Below are 19,015 nucleotides of genomic sequence, written 5' to 3' on the forward strand. Positions count from 1 at the left end.
GGGATTAAGCAAGAAGGTAAGTAATATTATAGTTTGGATTTTGTAAATTAGGATGGAATGAAATCTATTTCGTTTCATTATTTATAATTATTTTTCTTTACACTAATTTGGAAGGTATAGAAGTATACCATAGACTTCATGTCTCGCTGTGTTTGCTCTCTACCCTCCTCTCCGATCATTTGCTAAAAAATAACAATGACTAATTAGATCATGACATAAAAGGAAGTCTGTTATGATATATTTTAAAATTATTTTTAAAAATATAAAAAATTAAAACAAGACACTTGTGTTTCATTAAATAATGTTTAATGATATATTTTTACCAAATTTTATGGCTTTAATAAAATAATAATGAGTAAGGAAATAAAATAAATAAAACAAAATATTTTAAAATAAATAATATGAAAAATTAAAAGTTATAATTCTATTTTATTCCTTTTTAAGAAGATAGAATGAAATCTTGTTTGCTTCTATTTCTATTATAAAATATATATAAAGTATGAACAGCAAAATATTGTTTTGAATTCATTCTGTACTACTAAATTCTCCTCTCTATTATAATCTGATCGACTTGATTCTATTGTTTGAGAAATGATAGGATCAATATCTTAATATCTTTCGTGATTTTATCATTTTAATACCCTATTTAATATCTTAATGAATATCTTTCGTGATTTTATCATTTTAATAATTTGTACTATTTTTCTCCTCTATTTGAAACATATATGTATCCTTGGGTACTGGGTAAGCACTAGCAGAAAAGCGCATGGTGTAAAATTCTGGAAATTGATTTTCCTGTGTTTAAGGCGGTAATGTAAATATGATTCTCTGGTGGCATGGAATCAATTTGAGGGAAACTTTTGGCTCCATTTCCAAGTGGTGAATTCAATGATGAGAAGACGAATCCACAGTCATCTCCAGCCACAATGGCTCGTCCTCCGAAGATTCTCTCTGTGGTCGATGAAGAAGGAAGCAGAGTTAGAATCGGCACTATCACGCAATCGGCGATGGGTGGTGAATAACCAGATCAAGAACATCATCCTCCGCTACCCTAACAACGAAATCCCCATCGCAACCCTCCAGAAGAAATTCAAAACCCTAGATCTCCAAGGCAAAGCCCTCAACTGGCTCTCCAAGTACCCTTGCTGCTTCCAAATCCACGATCACCGCTGCCGCCTCACCAAACGCATGATGAACCTCGTCGCAGAGGAACAATCCCTCATCGATGCCCAGGAACCCTTCTTCGTTCGCCGCTTGGCCAAACTCCTCATGCTAACCCTCCGCAAGAGACTCACCGTCCTCAAAATCAACGAATTCAAACGCACTTTCGGCTTCCCCGACGATTACCTAATCAGAATCGTCCCTAAGTACCCTAATTTGTTCCGAATCGTCAACGAGACCGGCAGGAGGAGCTCCATGGCCGTTGAATTGCTCCACTGGGACCCTGACCTCGCTGTCTCCGCCGTCGAAGCTGCCGCGCGGAAGCTCGGCACGCCGCCGCGCTTTTCGTGCTCTTTGCCGTCCTCTTGGGTGAAGTCCTGGGAGAGGTTTCGCGAATTTGATGAAATTCCGTACTTTTCGCCGTATTGGGATCCGGGAGGTTTGGGGGAGGGCTCCAGGGAGATGGAGAAAAGGAATGTTGGTTTGGTGCATGAGTTGTTGTCGTTGACTCTCTGGAAGAAGGCTTCCATTGTGAAGTTAGGTCATTTTAGGAGGGAGTTTGTTTTGCCTGATAGGTTGAATGTGTTGTTGCTCAAGCACCCTGGGATTTTCTATGTTTCCAATAAGTATCAGATTTACACTGTTGTTCTTAGAGAGGCCTATGTTGGGTCTCAGCTTGTGGATAAGGATCCTTTGGTGGTTGTGAAGGAGAAGTTTGGGGAGATGATGCAGGAGGGGCTTCATGAGTACAATCAGAGGCGGCGCCTCCTCAATGTGGAGAAGAGGAGGAAGAATGGGGTTCCTTTGGTTAGTGTAGATGGTGAGAAGAAGGCTAGAAGGAGAAGAAGCCGTGAAGTTTCTGATGATGATGATGATGATGATGTTGATGGTCGTGGTGGTGGTGGATGTGGGGGAGATAGTAAGGCGGGAGGGTTGTTTGACCCCGAAGAAAGAAAACGGTTTTATAGAGTTCTTTTCGATGAGGATGCTTCTTGAAATTCCACCTAGGTGTGTAGATTGTGTTTTTGATTTGCGTAGTTTAGATGTCAACTCTGCCTTCCCCGTCTCCGAAGGATGATTGCTTAAGAACTGGGCTTGTCTATATTACTTATTTATTAATTTGTTACGTGTTGGAGGTTTAGATGTTAGGGTCGGATTAGTGGGTGCAATCCAAGGTTTTGGGCGGGGATATATTTACCTGGTGACTGTCACTTTGTTTTGGCTCTTCATCTAATCTAATTCTATGAAAGACAGGACAACGATGATCTGTTTATGAGCAATTTCTCGTATGATGAACTTATGAAAGGATCTAGTCTTGAGCTGAATTCTTTCTTTCCCGTGTTAGTTTCTCATTGCAAGAACTGTTAACTTCAATTGCCAATTTGTCAATGTTTCTTTCCTTCATATTAAAGTTCATATATTCTTGGTCGTCCCATATCTTGCATCAGTTTTTGTAACCTAGGGGCAATGAAGAGACTGTTCTTGTCTGAACGGGAAAGTTCCGATTTAGGTTATATTTGTACTTGGAAAGTTAGAAAGCGCTGTGCTTATCATTCTCCACGTTGTTTTATTTTCATTTCTAGCTTTTTCTGCGTGTGATTGAACTTTCATGTTTTTATCAATTTGAAAGGGAGTCAGTCTGTTTACTTATCTCTGAACTTTTTTATGCTTGTTTTGGCTTTGAGCTTGAGAAATTAATTAGCATCAAGTTAGACCTAGAATTGGTATCACCAAGTCAATCTGTTTACTTACCTTCCAAAATTTTGAGCTGATTTTATACTTTAGGCGTCCTTTATTTTTTTGTTTTTTAATGATGTGAGCTGCAATGGAACACAGGTTCCAAGGATGTAAAATTTTACACTTTTTTTTTTTGATTGGGTGGGAAGTATTTATTTGACCTTTTGGCTTCCAGCCACTGGAGATCACCCCTGCAACACTTTTAGATAATTAGTCTGTCGCTTCCAACAATGATTAATTAAATATCATAAGCTCCACTTCTAAAGAATAATTGTGAATTTTCATTGGTGGGTTATCTTGTTATTGTCACTTTACAAATTGCTCGTGTTGCATGCAAGATTTTACTTTTTTCTGTCTTGGTTCAACTGAGATAGACTAATATCACAGCGTGGCTCCGGTTCACACGATCACACCCCTTTGGTCGTGCCTCAATTGATAAATGTTGTTCTCCTTGTTATTGTTTCTCATATTTTTAAGATTGTCCTCCTTTTCCCCCACCTGTAGATTGTGGTGCGGGAAATTGTAGAGTTTTCTAGGCAATGCTGTCCTTAATGTGTTTGATGGGAAGATGGATTTAGGATGAAGAATGTTTCTGAAAGGCACATCAACATATATGGAAGATAGATTTCTTGTTTTGGTAAAATCCCTGAAATTCTCGAAGGTTTGTCAGTATATGAAATGCCCAAATTGGTCTATATGGGTTGGGAGCAGAGCCCATTGCTCAGTACTGCATGGTTGTTCGAAATGAGAATGAACTGGATGAAAAGGGAATCACAGATTGGAAATATTTTGATGAACATTATGGGTTGGGAGCAGAGCCCATTGCTCAGTACTGCATGGTTGTTCGAAATGAGAATGAACTGGATGAAAAGGGAATCACAGATTGGAAATATTTTGATGAACATCAGATCTAAGAGAAGTAAATATCAAACTTTCCCCAGCAAATTTAATTATGTAAATTTTATTTTGTTTATATTTCGTTATGCATCCAGCATAAATGCTGGATAATAATTAATGATGATTATTTTGGAGGGTGGTTCAAGAAATAGGGATAATTATTATTAGAATTTTTTATAGTATAAATGTTTATACTGTTATAGTATAGAGGTTTTTTATAATATCATTCAATCCCTGATTGTATAGTTTTTAGAAAGTTTATTGGTGTTTATAATAGCTCCTTTAAAAATCATATTCGAGTTAATTTCTATTAAGTTCACTGTATAAAAGTTGTACACTGAAGGTTCATGAAAATAAAGTTATTAACGGGATTGTTATTGAGTTATTGAGATGTTGATGAGCTTGAAAAAAAATTAGATTGATATCTTTATTGGCCCCAAACACAGGAGATTTGCATGACCCATCAATTGGAGAAAAATTACTTCTTTTATTTTTTGGACTTTTTCTTTCCTTCTAACTCTGTTATAATGTTTTTGTCAATTAGGGAATGTGAGTTGAACTTCACGAGTTAATATACATTTTCTTGGTAAATTGGGTTTGATAAACAAATTCACTGTTCGTTTAGCTTAATTCGTCAATGCAAAGGGATTAACTTGTTGATTTGGTGGATTGATTTGTCAAAAAAAAAAAATTATGGTTTTAAAAGATAAATTTACATTGAATTAATGTTTTTTATGTTATAGTTTAACTTTTCTTTTTAGATATTTATTCTCATTTTAAGTGGATTATATATATTATTTTAATTACATGTTTTCTTTTGGTACATTTTCATGTAAAGTGTCCTTTTTAAGACTATATTTTTTTATTTTTCATTTTGTTTGAGTAACATTAGTTTAAATTGGGATTAATTTTCAAACTTATAATTTAATTATAAAAATATATATTATTTTGATTCTTTTGCATGAAAAAATTTAACTCGTTTAATCAATTTTATAAATAATAATAAAATTATAAATTAAAGTGGTGATTTGTATTAAAATTCTTTAATTAAGGTTTTCTTTTTTAAAAAAAGATTAGGTAGGTTGAAAGTTGGTCAAATTCATCATTTTAAACTCACTAATATGCAAAAGCTGGTTAACTCCACAAAGTAAGATTTGATATATTCTTTGACTTATTTTTTTGGTGTGTCAACTTGTCTTGCTTTATTTTAAGTGTGTTGATTCACATTGTCACTTCTAATCAATTTGTATAACCTATATCTACATTTATATATATATATATATATATATATATATATATATATATATATGTATATATGTAATTTATATTATTATTAATAAAAGGGATTCACCTATTTGGTATTCATATTTTTAGACAATTTTACTTTTATAATTATCCTTTTATAAATTACAAAATTTTTATTACTTTTTTGTACATTTCACTTTATAACCTCAATATTTCTAATAACCATTCATTATTGTATAAATTTTAATTATTTATTATTTATTTTCAAATAATTCACAAAAACACGCAATGTCTTTTATAAGCAAATATTAATAAAAGTGATATGTCTATTTTACACTTTTTTATTAACTTATATTATATTTTATTTTATCAATGTAATTTTTTCATGAGTGTTGAGTTAGAAAATCAGCGGACATGGACATGGAAAAAAAATAACACACCTTATGATATATACAAGTTTTATATTCAATATTATCTCGAATAATTTTAAAATTCTTTAAGACGTAGACTTCAAATATATGCTAAAATATAATGTTTGTCTCTTGTTTTTATTTTAAGTTTCAGTTTGATTCTTCTTTAAGTTTAAAAGTTCTACTTTGATTAGTCAAATTGGTCCTTTTTGTTAGCTTTTTACACTAACAACGTTAATTTTTATTAATGTAGCATTCTCACATTTTGTCATATGTTATTAAATTAACCAAATTAGTGAGATAAAATAATAGAATGACCAACTTGATCTAAAATAAATAAGGACTAAAAATATATTTTAACTTATAATATATTATGAAATTAATATTTTTTAGTGGAAAAAGGTAATTATTAGAAATTTTAACTTCCATTCTTATAGGAATATAGAGTACCCATCGCTCACCATAACTTATATTATTAATTTGCAAATGTAATTTTTTTCTCCATATTTTTTTTGTCATTTTTTTTCATATTTACATTTGAATTATATAACCTTTAATGATTATTGTGACATTAGTGTTTTAGTTATTGTATTTCAATTTAAAAAATATAATTAATTCCAATGTCTTAAATATGAATAGTTATCTTATATGGAAGTATTTTTAATTATTTTTTTAAGATAAAAATTTTAATTTTTTTAATTTTTTATATAATGTAATCATTATTTATCATAATTATTTATAAATTAATTTTTAATATATAAAAAAAATATTTATAAATAAAATAATTTTATATTATAATATAAATTATTTATTATAAATTTAAAATATTTAAAAATATTTATTTATATAAATTTTAAATATAACATATATATTTAAATATAATATTTATTTATATATAATTTGGTATAAATTTTAATTATATATAACATTATAAATACTTAACCTATGTAATACACATGATATTAGTAATATATAAAAGTGAAAAAAGTATTAAAGCTTTTTATAATTGGAAAAACAACAATATTAATTAAAAATAGTATATTTTGATCTTATCCGACTTTCATTCATTTTCAAAGTTATTTTTAATTATTATAATATTTGCACAAAATATTTATTGTAAAAATAAAATCTTATTATATATTTCTTAAAAAAGAAATCTATTTCATATCTAAAGATACCATTGAAACCCTTGTTAACAAAATATAAATCGTTGTCACTTACATTAACTTACACAGAACTACAAATACTAACCCTAGCTAGATGAAAAACAGTGTTTGAGTGCGTTACTGGTATTATTTTATAACTCTCGCCTCTTTTATTAATTATTACGTATAAATAGATATATAATACTAGTATTACTATTTACTATTTACTATTTACTATTTAGCGTTTAACATAAACACATTCTTTCAGGGCTTCATCGCCGCTCTATCCATCTCTCGCACAACGCAGATTCATTTTCGCTTTTTTTCTTTCCCCTTCGCTGCGGATTTCGATCTTATTCTGTTCCTCTCACGCATTTGCTTCGTATCGATCTCCTTTTGCAGTTCCGTCAATCCAACGCAAGACAAAACCCTAATCCGCCATGGGAAGGAAGAAGCCTTCGGCGAGGGACGACGAGAACGCCTCGCAGCCAGGCGCCGCCGGGAAATCGAAGAAGAAGGCGCTGCTCATCGACGACGACGAGTACGCCATCGGAACGGAGCTCTCTGAGGAGCCGGCGCCGGAGGAGAAGCCTGCTGGGAAGAAGAAAGGTAAAAAAGGTAATGCTAAAGCTAAGAATAATGTTAACGATGATGATGATGATGATGATGTTGAGGTTAATGATGACGAGGATGTGCCTGAGGTTGTGTTTGCTGGGAAGAAGAAGGGGAAAAATAAGAAAGGTGGTGGGAGCAGTGGGTTCACTGCGTCTGGCTTTGGTTTGCTTGGTGATGAGGAAGGTGATGAAGAAGAGAAATCTGAGTTAATGGGTGAGGAGGATGAGGATGAGCCTGTGGTGAGTTTTTCGGGTAAGAAGAAGCCATCGAAGAAAAGTGGTGGCAGTGTGTTCAGTGCATCTGCTTTTGATGCTATTGATGATGGGGAGGGTGGTGAGGAGGAGGAGGATGAGCCAGTGGTTAGTTTTTCTGGCAAGAAGAAGTCCTCCAAGAGTTCGAAGAAAGGCAGTGTCGGTGGCAGTTTGTTCACTGCCTCGGCTTTTGATGCTATTGATGATGATGAGGATGGTGAGGTTGTGGATGATAAGGATGAGGATGTTGATGCTGATGAGCCTGTTATTACTTTCACGGGGAAGAAGAAGTCTTCCAAAGGGAGTAAGAAGGGTGGGTCTGTGTTTTCAGCTGCGGTTCTCGGTGAGATTGATGATGGAGAGGAGAATAAGGATGAAAAGGAGGATGGTGATGATGATGACGACATTGGACCAATCACTTTCTCTGGTAAGAAAAAGAAGTCTTCAAGAAAGACTGTTAATTCGGCTAGCAAAGGTGTTTCAGTCGAGGATGATGAGTCTGGTAAAGGTGGTGATAACAAGGATGAGGATGACCTTTCTTTAGTTACGTTTTCTGGTAAAAAGAAGTCATCTAAGAAGAAAGGCAGTGGTGCTGCTGCCAAAGGGAGTGATGAATTTGGGCTTGGGAGTGAAAATGTGGATGTAGTTGAGCCTGAGCAGCCCAGTGATGCTGGCAACACCAATGCAAATAAGAGTGAAGGGTTTGCTGAAACTTCTAAAAATAAGAAGAAGAATAAGAAAAAGAGTGGAAGAACTGCTCAAGAGGAGGAGGATCTGGACAAACTTCTTGCAGAGCTTGGTGAGGCCCTTCCTGTGCCAAAACCCACAGCTGTTGCACCGCAGGATGATAAAGTTCAGCCCACTCCTGAAGTAGGTCCTGTTGCTGATGCCTCTGGGGAAAAGGAGGGTGAAGACGAGACTGTAGAGTCAGCTGCTGCAAAGAAGAAGAAGAAGAAAAAGGAAAAGGAAAAGGAGAAGAAGGCAGCTGCGGCCGCAGCAGCAGCAGCAGGAAGTGTGCCAGAAAAAGAAACAGCAGAGGTTAAAGCTGAGATTATTGAATCAAAGAAGAATGAGTCAAAGACTAAAGCGGCTGATAAGAAAGTGCCAAAGCATGTTAGGGAGATGCAAGAGGCACTAGCTAGAAGAAAAGAGGCTGAAGAAAGGAAGAAAAGAGAAGAGGAGGAGAGGTTAAGGAAGGAGGAAGAGGAGCGACGAAAGCAAGAGGAACTTGAGAGACAGGCAGAGGAGGCTAGACGTAGAAAGAAGGAAAGAGAAAAGGAGAAACTCCAGAAGAAAAAGCAAGAAGGTAAACTGTTATCTGGAAAGCAGAAGGAAGAAGCCCGGCGTTTGGAGGCAATGAGGAGGCAGATTCTCAATAATACAGGGGGTATGACTCTCCCTTCTGGGGAGTCTGGTGCTCCGGCCAAAAAACCCATATATCAGACAAAGAAATTAAAACAAAATCAACGGAATCAGAATGGTGCTGCTGCTCAGACAGCTGAAAGTGTTGAAGCAAGGGAAGCTACCACTGATTTGGCCTCAGAGGAACCAGAAAAGATTGAAGAAGTGGAGTCAGTGCAAGTGGATGAGAAAGTTGAAGCTCCTGTAGCTGTTGAAGAGGCTGAAGCAGAAGATGATGAAGAGGATGAATGGGATGCAAAAAGCTGGGATGATGTTAATCTGAATGCCAAAGGCGCATTTGCTGATGAAGAGGCTGACTCAGAGCCTGTACCTATTGTCAAAAAGGAGATTAAAAATGCTTTACCTGCTCAGAATGCTGGTGAGATTTGCATTTTATTGATTTTTTTTTTTTGCTTGTTTATTCCTGCTTGAGACCTCTTTTATGATTGAAAATAAGAAGCTTGGTGCCAGAGTTCTGGTCCCTGTTATTGTACCCTTATTATAGCTAGCATAATAGAATACATCTATGATCTATGAACTTATTTTGGCATATAGAATTAGAAACTGACGGGGCTTTGAATTTTTGACGAAGAACTTAGTTTTGGAATCTTTTTTATGCTAACAAGTGACCAAAACTTATTGGTTATGTTAATTGTTTCACCTGCTTCCATAATGTAGTAAATTGTTGAAAGATTCTACTGATTACTGGAATTGGTGACTTGGTGTCAGATCTGGCATCCTGACAGTGTAATGCATTATGTATCTCCACCCTTGCTTCAGATTAAAAAAAATGTTATTGTTCTTAGAGAGAGTTAGGGGGAAACAGGAAGCAGTAGATCTCCCTGTGGCACGTGTGACTAAACTAATTCTGTCTCTTTGTGCACATTCAATGGTGTTTGATTGACCCAAGTAGTCCCCCCTGTACCTGTAGCATGTATTCGGTTGTTACTGTTATGTGTCATCAAGAGTCTGAGGGGTTGAGTGGAAGGATTTTGGCTTGTACTTTTATTTCCCTAGTAAAATTGAATCTTTTGATTGTTAAGTAATAACTACTTTCCTGCTAATTTAAAATTGTTTTTTTTTCCTCCTATGCAACAGGTGCTTCTAATAAAACTGTTTCTAAGCCTGTGGATGAAGAAGGTGAAAATGGAAAGCAGGCTAAAGCAGTCACTATGAACAAAAATAACAACAGGGAACCACAAAAGTCTGCTGTGCCTCCTAAGCCTAATGATGAGAACCTCCGCTCCCCTATTTGCTGTATCATGGGGCATGTGGATACTGGCAAAACTAAGCTGCTGGACTGTATTCGAGGTACTAATGTTCAGGAGGGTGAGGCTGGTGGTATCACACAACAGATTGGTGCAACATACTTTCCTGCTGAGAATATACGTGATAGAACAAAGGAACTGAAAGCTGATGCAAAGCTGAAAGTTCCTGGTCTACTGGTTATTGATACCCCAGGGCATGAGTCATTTACTAACTTGAGGTCTCGGGGTTCAGGTCTATGTGATATTGCAATTTTGGTTGTTGACATTATGCATGGGTTAGAGCAACAAACAATAGAATCACTAAATCTATTAAAGATGAGGAATACAGAATTCATTGTTGCCTTGAATAAGGTGAGTATTTATGTCTTGCACTTTTATGAGTTTTTATCCAATAGATTATGTTAATGTCTGTCACACTGTTCTTCAAACATTGCAGGTTGACAGGCTTTATGGGTGGAAAACATGTCGCAATTCTCCAATTGTTAAAGCAATTAAGCAGCAGACTAAGGATGTTCAAAATGAGTTTAATATGAGGCTCACTCAGGTAGCAATATATATATATATTCTAAATCAGGTGCACTAGGCTATTTTGTTATTGTTTGCAGCCCTAATTTTCTTCTGTTTCATTGCTAGATTATTACTCAATTCAAGGAACAGGGCCTGAATACTGAGTTGTATTATAAAAACAAAGAAATGGGAGAAACGTTCAGCATTGTGCCTACAAGTGCAATAAGGTAATTGTGATAGCCCTGTAGCGATGATACTCTACCACATCACTTCCTGTGTTGAACGGAATAATTTTGGACTGGTCATTGACACGGGGACTGGTTTTGGAGACCATTAGTTGGGTTTTTCACCATTTCTATCATGTGGTGAAAAATGCCATTGGATCAAGTTCTATGGTCTGATGAATGCTGATGTCTCCTTTGTCATTATGAACAATGTAAATGGATGAGTTATGCTTTAGACTGATGCTACTGCTCTTCCTGCACAAACCTAACATTCCAAATGGGACAATACTAAGGCATAGATGTCTGAAATCTGTAATTACATACACATGTTTTTTACTAGCACAAACCTGATGTCATTATAGGCAATATTATCACACTTAGCTTCATTTCAGAAGAGCCCAATTTCTAAATCAAATATTTTGTTGGTTTTGATCATGTTTTAGTCCATTTACTTTTAAAATGGTCGACACTATTATGAAGCATCTTGTACTGATCCTGATATTTCAGTGTGTTCCAGAACATCTTTACTTCTTTGGAATGTTTCAAAATGTGTTCAACCTGTCTGAGCTCCATCAGAATATATCTAAAAAAATGTGATTTGGTGGGAGAAGACAGGGTCGCTGCCTAAAATTTGCCTTGGGGCAGAATCTATCTTTTATCAGTGTTGCCTAAAACTGTTACAGAATCTGCTTAATGCTTTTCATATGGGTGGTGTTGTATTGACTTTTTGAGTTTTTATATTTCAGTGGTGAAGGAATTCCTGATTTGTTATTACTATTGGTTCAATGGACCCAAAAAACAATGGTTGAGAAACTTACATACAGTGAAGAAGTGCAGGTTAGCTTTAATGTTACATAATATAAAAGCTGGTTGAATACTTTATGATGGTTTAACTGTAGGGACCTAATTATTTGTTGATTGTGGCCATCAGTGTACTGTTTTAGAGGTGAAGGTAGTTGAAGGCCATGGAACTACTATTGATGTTGTTTTAGTTAATGGTGTTCTTCATGAAGGAGAACAAATAGTCGTCTGTGGAATGCAGGCAAGCATCTTAAACCCTCACTGTATCATCTATTAGTGCCTGTTCCCTTGTTCAGCCTAATGAAATTTTTATTATAGGGGCCAATTGTTACCACAATTCGAGCTTTATTAACACCTCATCCAATGAAGGAACTTCGTGTCAAGGTACGGGCATATGGCTACAAATTATTTGTTTGTTTATTTTCTTATGATATTTAATAGTAATTACTTGATAGGAAAATTAGAACTTTGCTATATAACTTTCTACTATTTGTGACCAAGAAATTATTTGGTCTGAATTTATTGATTTGTATGTAAGTATGGTTTTTGAAGGAAAAAAGACATTGAACTTTGAATGAGTTCCAGTGATATTAAAATGTGTTGGAATCTAAAGAAAGGATTATGAGTCCCTGACCATTATGCTTAACATGGCAGAGCTGAGCCACATAAACAGAGGCTGCATTCACTTACTAATTGGATTTTTTTTTTCTCATTCATATGCCAAATAATGGAGTTTGATTAATGATTCTTAATGTAAATAATGCGCTGGTTAAGATGAAACTCTTGGGAAGATATGCATTCCCTGTTAGAGGCCTGGAACAAATCAATTGCTTAAGTGACTCCTTATGTGTCTAAGTTTGTGGCCAAGGTTGTCAACCTCTAGAGTTAGAGTTTATTCGGTAAACTCAACTAGTAAGCTTTACAAGTGAACTTGTAAAAGTTTAAATTCTTCAAAAGTATTATTTAAAAGAAATATCCTTCTATTCTAGTAACTGTGCATTGAGGCCAAAACCATGTGTAAATCTAGTCCTGTAAGGTAAGTTTTACAACAAGAGAGTTCATGTGTGGTTTAGACGTTTAGTTTGCTTTTGTGCCCCCTAGGATCTATAACTCACCTTTTTTTTGCTGTAGCTTATGCAGTGTTTGTATGCTGGCATGCCTTTAGGATATGAAAGAGAATCGTCATTTTTCAAAATAAAAGCTCTGGAATCAATTTTGCTTTTGATGAATGAAAAAAATACTCATTTTCACATTGTACAAATGTTATTGACAATGAATAATGGTTTATGGTGGTGAGCCGAAAATCCTTTATAAACATATGTCAGACTATATATATAAACATCAAAAAAATAAATGACAAGAAGCAAAAGTAAATTAAAAAACAATATAATATCAACTTAAATAGTTAAATACCATAGCAATACCATAATTCATCAGTCTCATTAACATAATTGATTAGAACACAACAAAAAGGTGCAGATGTCTGACTTTGGTTTGGGTTGCTAGACATTGTCCTAAAAATAAGAAAAGGAACAATAAAATAGGAACTCAATGTTAGAACTTAGAACGGTATAGGAACTTAAATTGGACCCAACTGGTAGAAGTAGGATTAAAATTGAAAAAATGTTGCTGTGGACGCACCAACAGATGCAAATGAAGGAAGAAGTAGAAAAAAAAAGATAGAATGAAAAAATAGGCAGCAACAAGCAGATGAAGAAAAGATGAAGAAAGAAGTAGGATTAAAAATGAAAACAAAAAAAACATGTTGCTGCGTTCGATGCAGATGTTTGCTGGAGTTGCTCGTCAGTGAGTTGGACCACTGCGGTTTAGGTCAATGGCCGGAAAGGTGACCGATGAGTGATGGTTGAAGTTGAATGAAGGTGACCAAAGAGGTTTACGAACCTAGGGTTCAGTTGAGTGACTGCTGTTTACGTTTGCAACTACGAAGGGAGATCAAATTGAGTCAAGCAAAAAAACTAAGGTCTCACTCCATTTGGGGCTGGGTTGAAGTCCAAAAATAGGTTTTTTTTATTTTAAAAATGCCATGGACCACCATGACCATTGTAAAGCTTTTCGATGCCATGGCCATGGCAGCTGCCATAATGGAAATGGTGAATGCCGCCAAAATCCTTCATAAAATGGATGGCGAATGGTGGTTCTGGTCCAAACTGTGATGTTTTTCGGTTATAACGCCATTATAACTGTTATTTGACAACATTGCATTGCACTAAATGCATGTATTTGAAAGGCTTATTAAGCTCTGAGTTTTTAAAATTCTGTAACTGATGTGTCTTTGTCAAGATAATTGAGATTTATATAAGCTAGAATTAAGAAATTTCAGTGATTATAATGGTACCATTCCAGTAATTCAAGTTGGAAGAGGTCTTTCAATCATAGAAATTTATGATGTTTTGTAACCAAAGACCATGTTTGGATTGAAATGAAGTGGGATGGAATGGAGCAACACTAGGTTCCATTGTTTTGATTGTTTGAAATAAGATGAAATGGAATGGAACCAATTCGAATGCATTCCATTCCATCTGGTGCCCCTCTTTCTCTTCCCCTTCAATTTTGAAGGATATGGTATGGAACCAGCTTTTTTCTTTTTCATTTCATCATAAATTATCTGGACAGTGAAATGGTACTGCATTCCATTATGTTCTACTCCATTCCATTTTGTTCCTTTAAATTCCACTCACCATTTGATTTACAAATATAGCTGTTGGTGGGGTGGTGGGTCTTGGATGATTAATTTAGACAAGAAAACTATTTGAATAGGTAATATCTCATTCATGTATACCAACGTCAATCTTATGTTTACTGTGTAATACGTTTTATAATGGAAAATTCCATCTAGGCAGAGGGAGTGTATTATTTAGTATTCCTTACATGTTACAACACAGTAATAATGGTCTAATTTCAGGGAACATACCTTCATCACAAAGAAATCAAAGCTGCAATGGGTATAAAAATCACCGCTCAGGTACTTCTGATATTGATCTGACTTGTTCTTATGCCAATTTTTTTTTTCCAGTTGTCTTTCATATGCTTATGAATGTTTAAACTTTGGTTTTATTTTGTGTTTTATTCAGGGGCTTGAACATGCCATTGCTGGCACTGGTTTATATGTGGTGAAGCCTGATGATGACTTGGAAGATGTTAAAGAATCAGCCATGGAGGATATGCGGTCAGTCATGAGCAGGATTGACAGGACTGGTGAAGGTGTTTGTGTACAGGCATCTACCCTTGGCTCCTTGGAAGCATTATTGGAGTTTTTGAAAACCCCGGAAGTGAGCATCCCTGTTAGTGGTATAAGCATAGGCCCTGTACATAAAAAGGATGTAATGAAGGCCAGTGTAATGCTTGAAAAGAAGCGAGAATATGCAGCTATATTGGCATTTGATGTCAAAGTTACTCCTGAGGCTAGGGAACTGGCAGATGAATTGGGTGTGAAGATATTCATTGCTGATATCATTTATCATCTGTTCGATCAATTTAAAGCTTATATTGACAACATTAAGGAGGAGAAAAAGAGAGAAGCTGCTGATGAGGCAGTCTTCCCATCTGTTATGAAAATCTTACCAAATTGCATTTTCAACAAGAAGGACCCAATTGTTTTGGGAGTTGATATCCTCGAAGGCATCTTGAAGGTATTATTTTTTGTATTTTTAACATGGCTGCATTGTCTCATGTGAATAACTATTTTGTTGATACAAGGGGCTTTTTGCCTGGAGTAAATCTAGCAGTTTTATTTTCATTTGAATCTATTTTTGATGAAGGAATTAGCAATTATATTTCTTTTCCTCTTTGATAAGTTTAGGCTTGTGTGGTTTTTTGACTAGCTACGATATGGGTAGGTGGAAATTTTAGAATGTAAATTATTTCAGACTTGCTTGGTAGTTGGTACAACCGAAGTATTGGAAAAGTGAATGTGGAGTGTAACTTGTTTTATTTATACTCCACCCCTCAAATTTTGGCCACCTTTTATTATGAAAGTGTGCTGAAACTGACTATTAACCCTTTACTAAGCAACAAAAAATCATTGTATCCTTGTTTTTCATTTTCGATCTCATTTTGCAACTACTCAAATACAACTAGGCTTCTGTTGGTCACACTTGGAAGACTTTGAACTATGGATTTCAATATGGAGTCTAAGTTTGTAGGAGATCTCACTATTAGAATTGTATGTCTTTAGCTATGAGCCTATGACATCTTAAACTCGTGGAGTTGTCATACAGAGTATAAACTAAATGTAGAACTTGAATAATCTTGTTTGATCCTCATCAAGCTACATAATTTATCAATTGATTATTTTTTATATCTATTCTGTATCAAAAAATGCTGGAGAGCTAGATTTTTTTGTCCAAATGGTTATTTTGTTACTTGTTTCCACCCTTATATTCCATGTGCTTCTATATTTGATGCTGTACCCATGTTTTATCATTAGTTATTGTGTGCTTATTTTATTTGTGTGCCTCATTCGAGATGCTTTAACATTATTTTTCAGTTTGATCTCTGTGAACCCTACTTTCTTCAGTTTTTGGGTTGATGATGTTAACGGTGGTCAAGTTTTGTTCTGAAGTCTATTGTTCACAATGTGCAAAAAATTATTTGTTTTAGTTTCTTTAAATTTGTATCTAACATAGTCTATTATATGACAGATTGGGACTCCAATATGTATTCCTTCTAGAGAGTTCATTGATATTGGTCGCATTGTGTCCATTGAAAATAACCATAAACCCGTTGATTATGCAAAGAAGGGGCAGAAAGTAGCCATTAAGGTATGTTCTTGGACTGAAATTAGATCCTCAATAATGAGCCTCAGCTCACAAAGTTGTCCCCAATGAAAATGGAACAAAAGACTCTGTTTACGTAACAAGAAGCAAAAAGCTTATAAGTTGCACAATGTTGAAAAGGAGAAAAGATCATAAATACCTGCTTTTAAAGTATTTGATGTAATAGTTTTATTGCATTGACAAAATGTCATAATCCATTTTCATGATTTACTGCGATCAAGTAGACATGGTGATTGAGAAAAGTGAAGAGGTGGATAATAGGGAGAAATGGAATGATTATTTTTAGCTGCGGTGTATTGGTGGCAATCTTACTGATATGCTGGAATTTTTTTTACAGATTATTGGCAGCAATCCTGAAGAGCAACAAAAAATGTTTGGGAGGCATTTTGAGATTGATGATGAACTTGTAAGCCATATTTCACGGAGATCTATTGATATACTCAAAACTAATTACCGGGTAAGTTTATAATAACAAACATCATGATCTATGTGTATTTGACTTAGAAGTTAGAAATGCTAGCAAATATTCTTTCTAATACGTTCTATTGTTGGCTGAAATTGTTTAAAATCTCATATTTGTGTGGGTTCCACTTATTTGGTGAACCTTATTTGTGTTTTTTGTATTTTTAATAATTTTTAATCAAGGAAAGTATATGTTAGAAATAGTTAGAGAATGTGTTGCTAATAGTTCTCTTTAACTGTTTGTGGATTTAGTTGAAAATGTTCTTAAATTTACATCTGTTGATTGATATAGGATGATCTATCTATGGAGGAATGGAGGTTGGTTGTGAAATTGAAGAATCTTTTCAAGATACAATGAGGAGACTTGAGGCACTCGAGTATTCATTCGAGAAAAATGAGGTTTTAGAGAAATGTTTGGTTTTATGCAACACTTCGAAGGATTTGTTGAGGATGCGATTGGATCCACCATGGAGACCAGTAAAGCTGATACGATGATTCAGAGAAGATGGTGCTGTGTCATGGAGATGCAAAAATAACTTACATAGTCGATGCTCCAAATGCTCTGTTAGGTGGAAAAGCTCAGGACAAAAGGATGCGAAAATGGAAACTGGCAAGGTCCAAGTTTTGTGAATTACTACCATATATATACATATCTGTGGTATACATGGAAGCAAATAAGGGTTCTAAATGCATTTCAGTGAGGAAAATCAAAATTTTACGGGAGTAATTATTGATTTAACTATAAAGTATTCACTTTTGTTTTCCGAGTGTACTAATTTTGTACAAAATTTTCCATCTGTAGCCAATTTTTTTTTTTTTTTTTGCGAGTTATGTATCCTTTTGATGTTCCTACCAAGTATTTGGTTATGGAAGCCGTTAGTAATGGCAAAGTTTCAACTGAGCCACGTGGAGCCTAAAGTTATTGTGTTTGAATGTTTTGGCATTCGCAGCTCCTTATCCATAACCCTAGTCTCTCTTCTAGGGCAATTTTCGAGTACATCTATGTTTTTCTAAATGGTTAAAGTAGTTTGTGGTGATTACCCAATTTGCATGGCTAACACGAGGGCATTAATTTGCCAAATTTTCCCACTTTGTTTTGCATTGGTTACGAAATTATCTAATCAAGCGTCTCCTGAGTGGCTCCACTATTTGGTTGTGATTTTCATCCTTTTTGTAACGAAGGAAATATTTTCCAATGATGAGCTATTGCATTCTCATTCTCGTGTAGCGGTAATCAGCGAGTGATCTATGAGAACTAATCAATCACGGTGATTACTAATATATTTTTGTTTGGATAAGGAGTGATAAAAGAGAAAATAGAAAAGATAATTAGATTGAAAAAGTTGTGTTGTTTAGATATATAATAAAAGGAAAAGAAGTGGAATAATTTTTTTTAGCTTGTTTGGTTAAGTAGAAAAGTAAATAAATAAATTATATACCTTTTATAAAATTACTTTTCTCTTCCTTTCATTTCTGTTTTAAAGTTTATTATAGAAAAAAAAGGAAAGATTAATTTCTTCTCATTTCAATTTGGGCGGATTTTTTTTTTTTTTTAACTTATGGATTTCCCATTTTAACTTTATTTTTTCACAAACAATAAATGAATTAAGTTACCTAAAGAGTACAATTGTGTCTTGCACACAATATTTTATATCTTCAATGTGTTTAAGAACACTCATTCCGAAACAATATTAATGGATGCAGGATTAATAAGATGAGTCAAGAAGTAACTGAACGAATGAAAGCGACTTTAAATTGCTTAAGTGAAAGCGGCTTTAATGATTTTAATATTTAATTTTCTATCAAAATTAAGCAATATGTTAAACTTATTTTAAGTTCTCAAGTTATTATGTTGTTGGAGTAAAATGACCGTAAAGTTTTTTGAATCTGATTTGACTATGATTCATTAAAAGTGAGTTAAGAATCAAAGACGTGTTACACCATTGGAAATGCTCGAGTGATTGGATTGAGGATATTAGTATATCATTGGAAATGTTCTCTAATAATATAGTTAGAAATTATTTGATTTTCTTTTTTAATTTCAAAGATCATCTATTTTGAATTTTATTAAAACTAGTCTTATTCGATAGAAGAT

General features: G+C 34.5%; 2 protein-coding genes across 2 annotated transcripts; both read left to right on the top strand.

Moving 5' to 3' along the window:
* Nucleotides 1–550: 550 nt before the first annotated feature.
* On the top strand, nt 551–2,721 carry LOC109812534 (Ubiquitin carboxyl-terminal hydrolase family protein). The gene has a single exon (XM_020376521.3). The coding sequence runs from the start codon at nt 889–891 to the stop codon at nt 2,155–2,157; it is 1,269 nt and encodes a 422-aa protein (XP_020232110.1). The 5' UTR covers nt 551–888; the 3' UTR covers nt 2,158–2,721.
* A 4,125-nt stretch (nt 2,722–6,846) lies between these two features.
* On the top strand, nt 6,847–17,821 carry LOC109812527 (eukaryotic translation initiation factor 2 (eIF-2) family protein). The gene is made up of 12 exons (XM_020376514.3): nt 6,847–9,241; nt 9,961–10,481; nt 10,567–10,674; nt 10,764–10,864; nt 11,608–11,698; nt 11,793–11,903; nt 11,981–12,046; nt 14,586–14,645; nt 14,755–15,312; nt 16,324–16,443; nt 16,796–16,915; nt 17,213–17,821. The coding sequence occupies exons 1-12, from the start codon at nt 7,036–7,038 to the stop codon at nt 17,276–17,278; spliced, it is 4,128 nt and encodes a 1,375-aa protein (XP_020232103.2). The 5' UTR covers nt 6,847–7,035; the 3' UTR covers nt 17,279–17,821.
* Nucleotides 17,822–19,015: the final 1,194 nt, after the last annotated feature.

The sequence above is a fragment of the Cajanus cajan genome, chromosome 7 (assembly GCF_000230855.2).
Source record: "Cajanus cajan strain Asha chromosome 7, NIPB_CcT2T_4, whole genome shotgun sequence".
Classification (NCBI taxonomy): domain Eukaryota; kingdom Viridiplantae; phylum Streptophyta; class Magnoliopsida; order Fabales; family Fabaceae; genus Cajanus; species Cajanus cajan.

Excerpts from the sequence above, each read along its gene's own strand:
- LOC109812534 (XM_020376521.3), top strand. The coding sequence starts at position 889 with ATGATGAGAAGACGAATCCACAGTCATCTCCAGCCACAATGGCTCGTC.
- LOC109812527 (XM_020376514.3), top strand. The coding sequence starts at position 7,036 with ATGGGAAGGAAGAAGCCTTCGGCGAGGGACGACGAGAACGCCTCGCAG. Across the intron at positions 10,482-10,566 it reads TCATTGTTGCCTTGAATAAG|GTTGACAGGCTTTATGGGTG; the intron begins GTGAGTATTTAT and ends CAAACATTGCAG. Across the intron at positions 10,675-10,763 it reads TTAATATGAGGCTCACTCAG|ATTATTACTCAATTCAAGGA; the intron begins GTAGCAATATAT and ends TTTCATTGCTAG.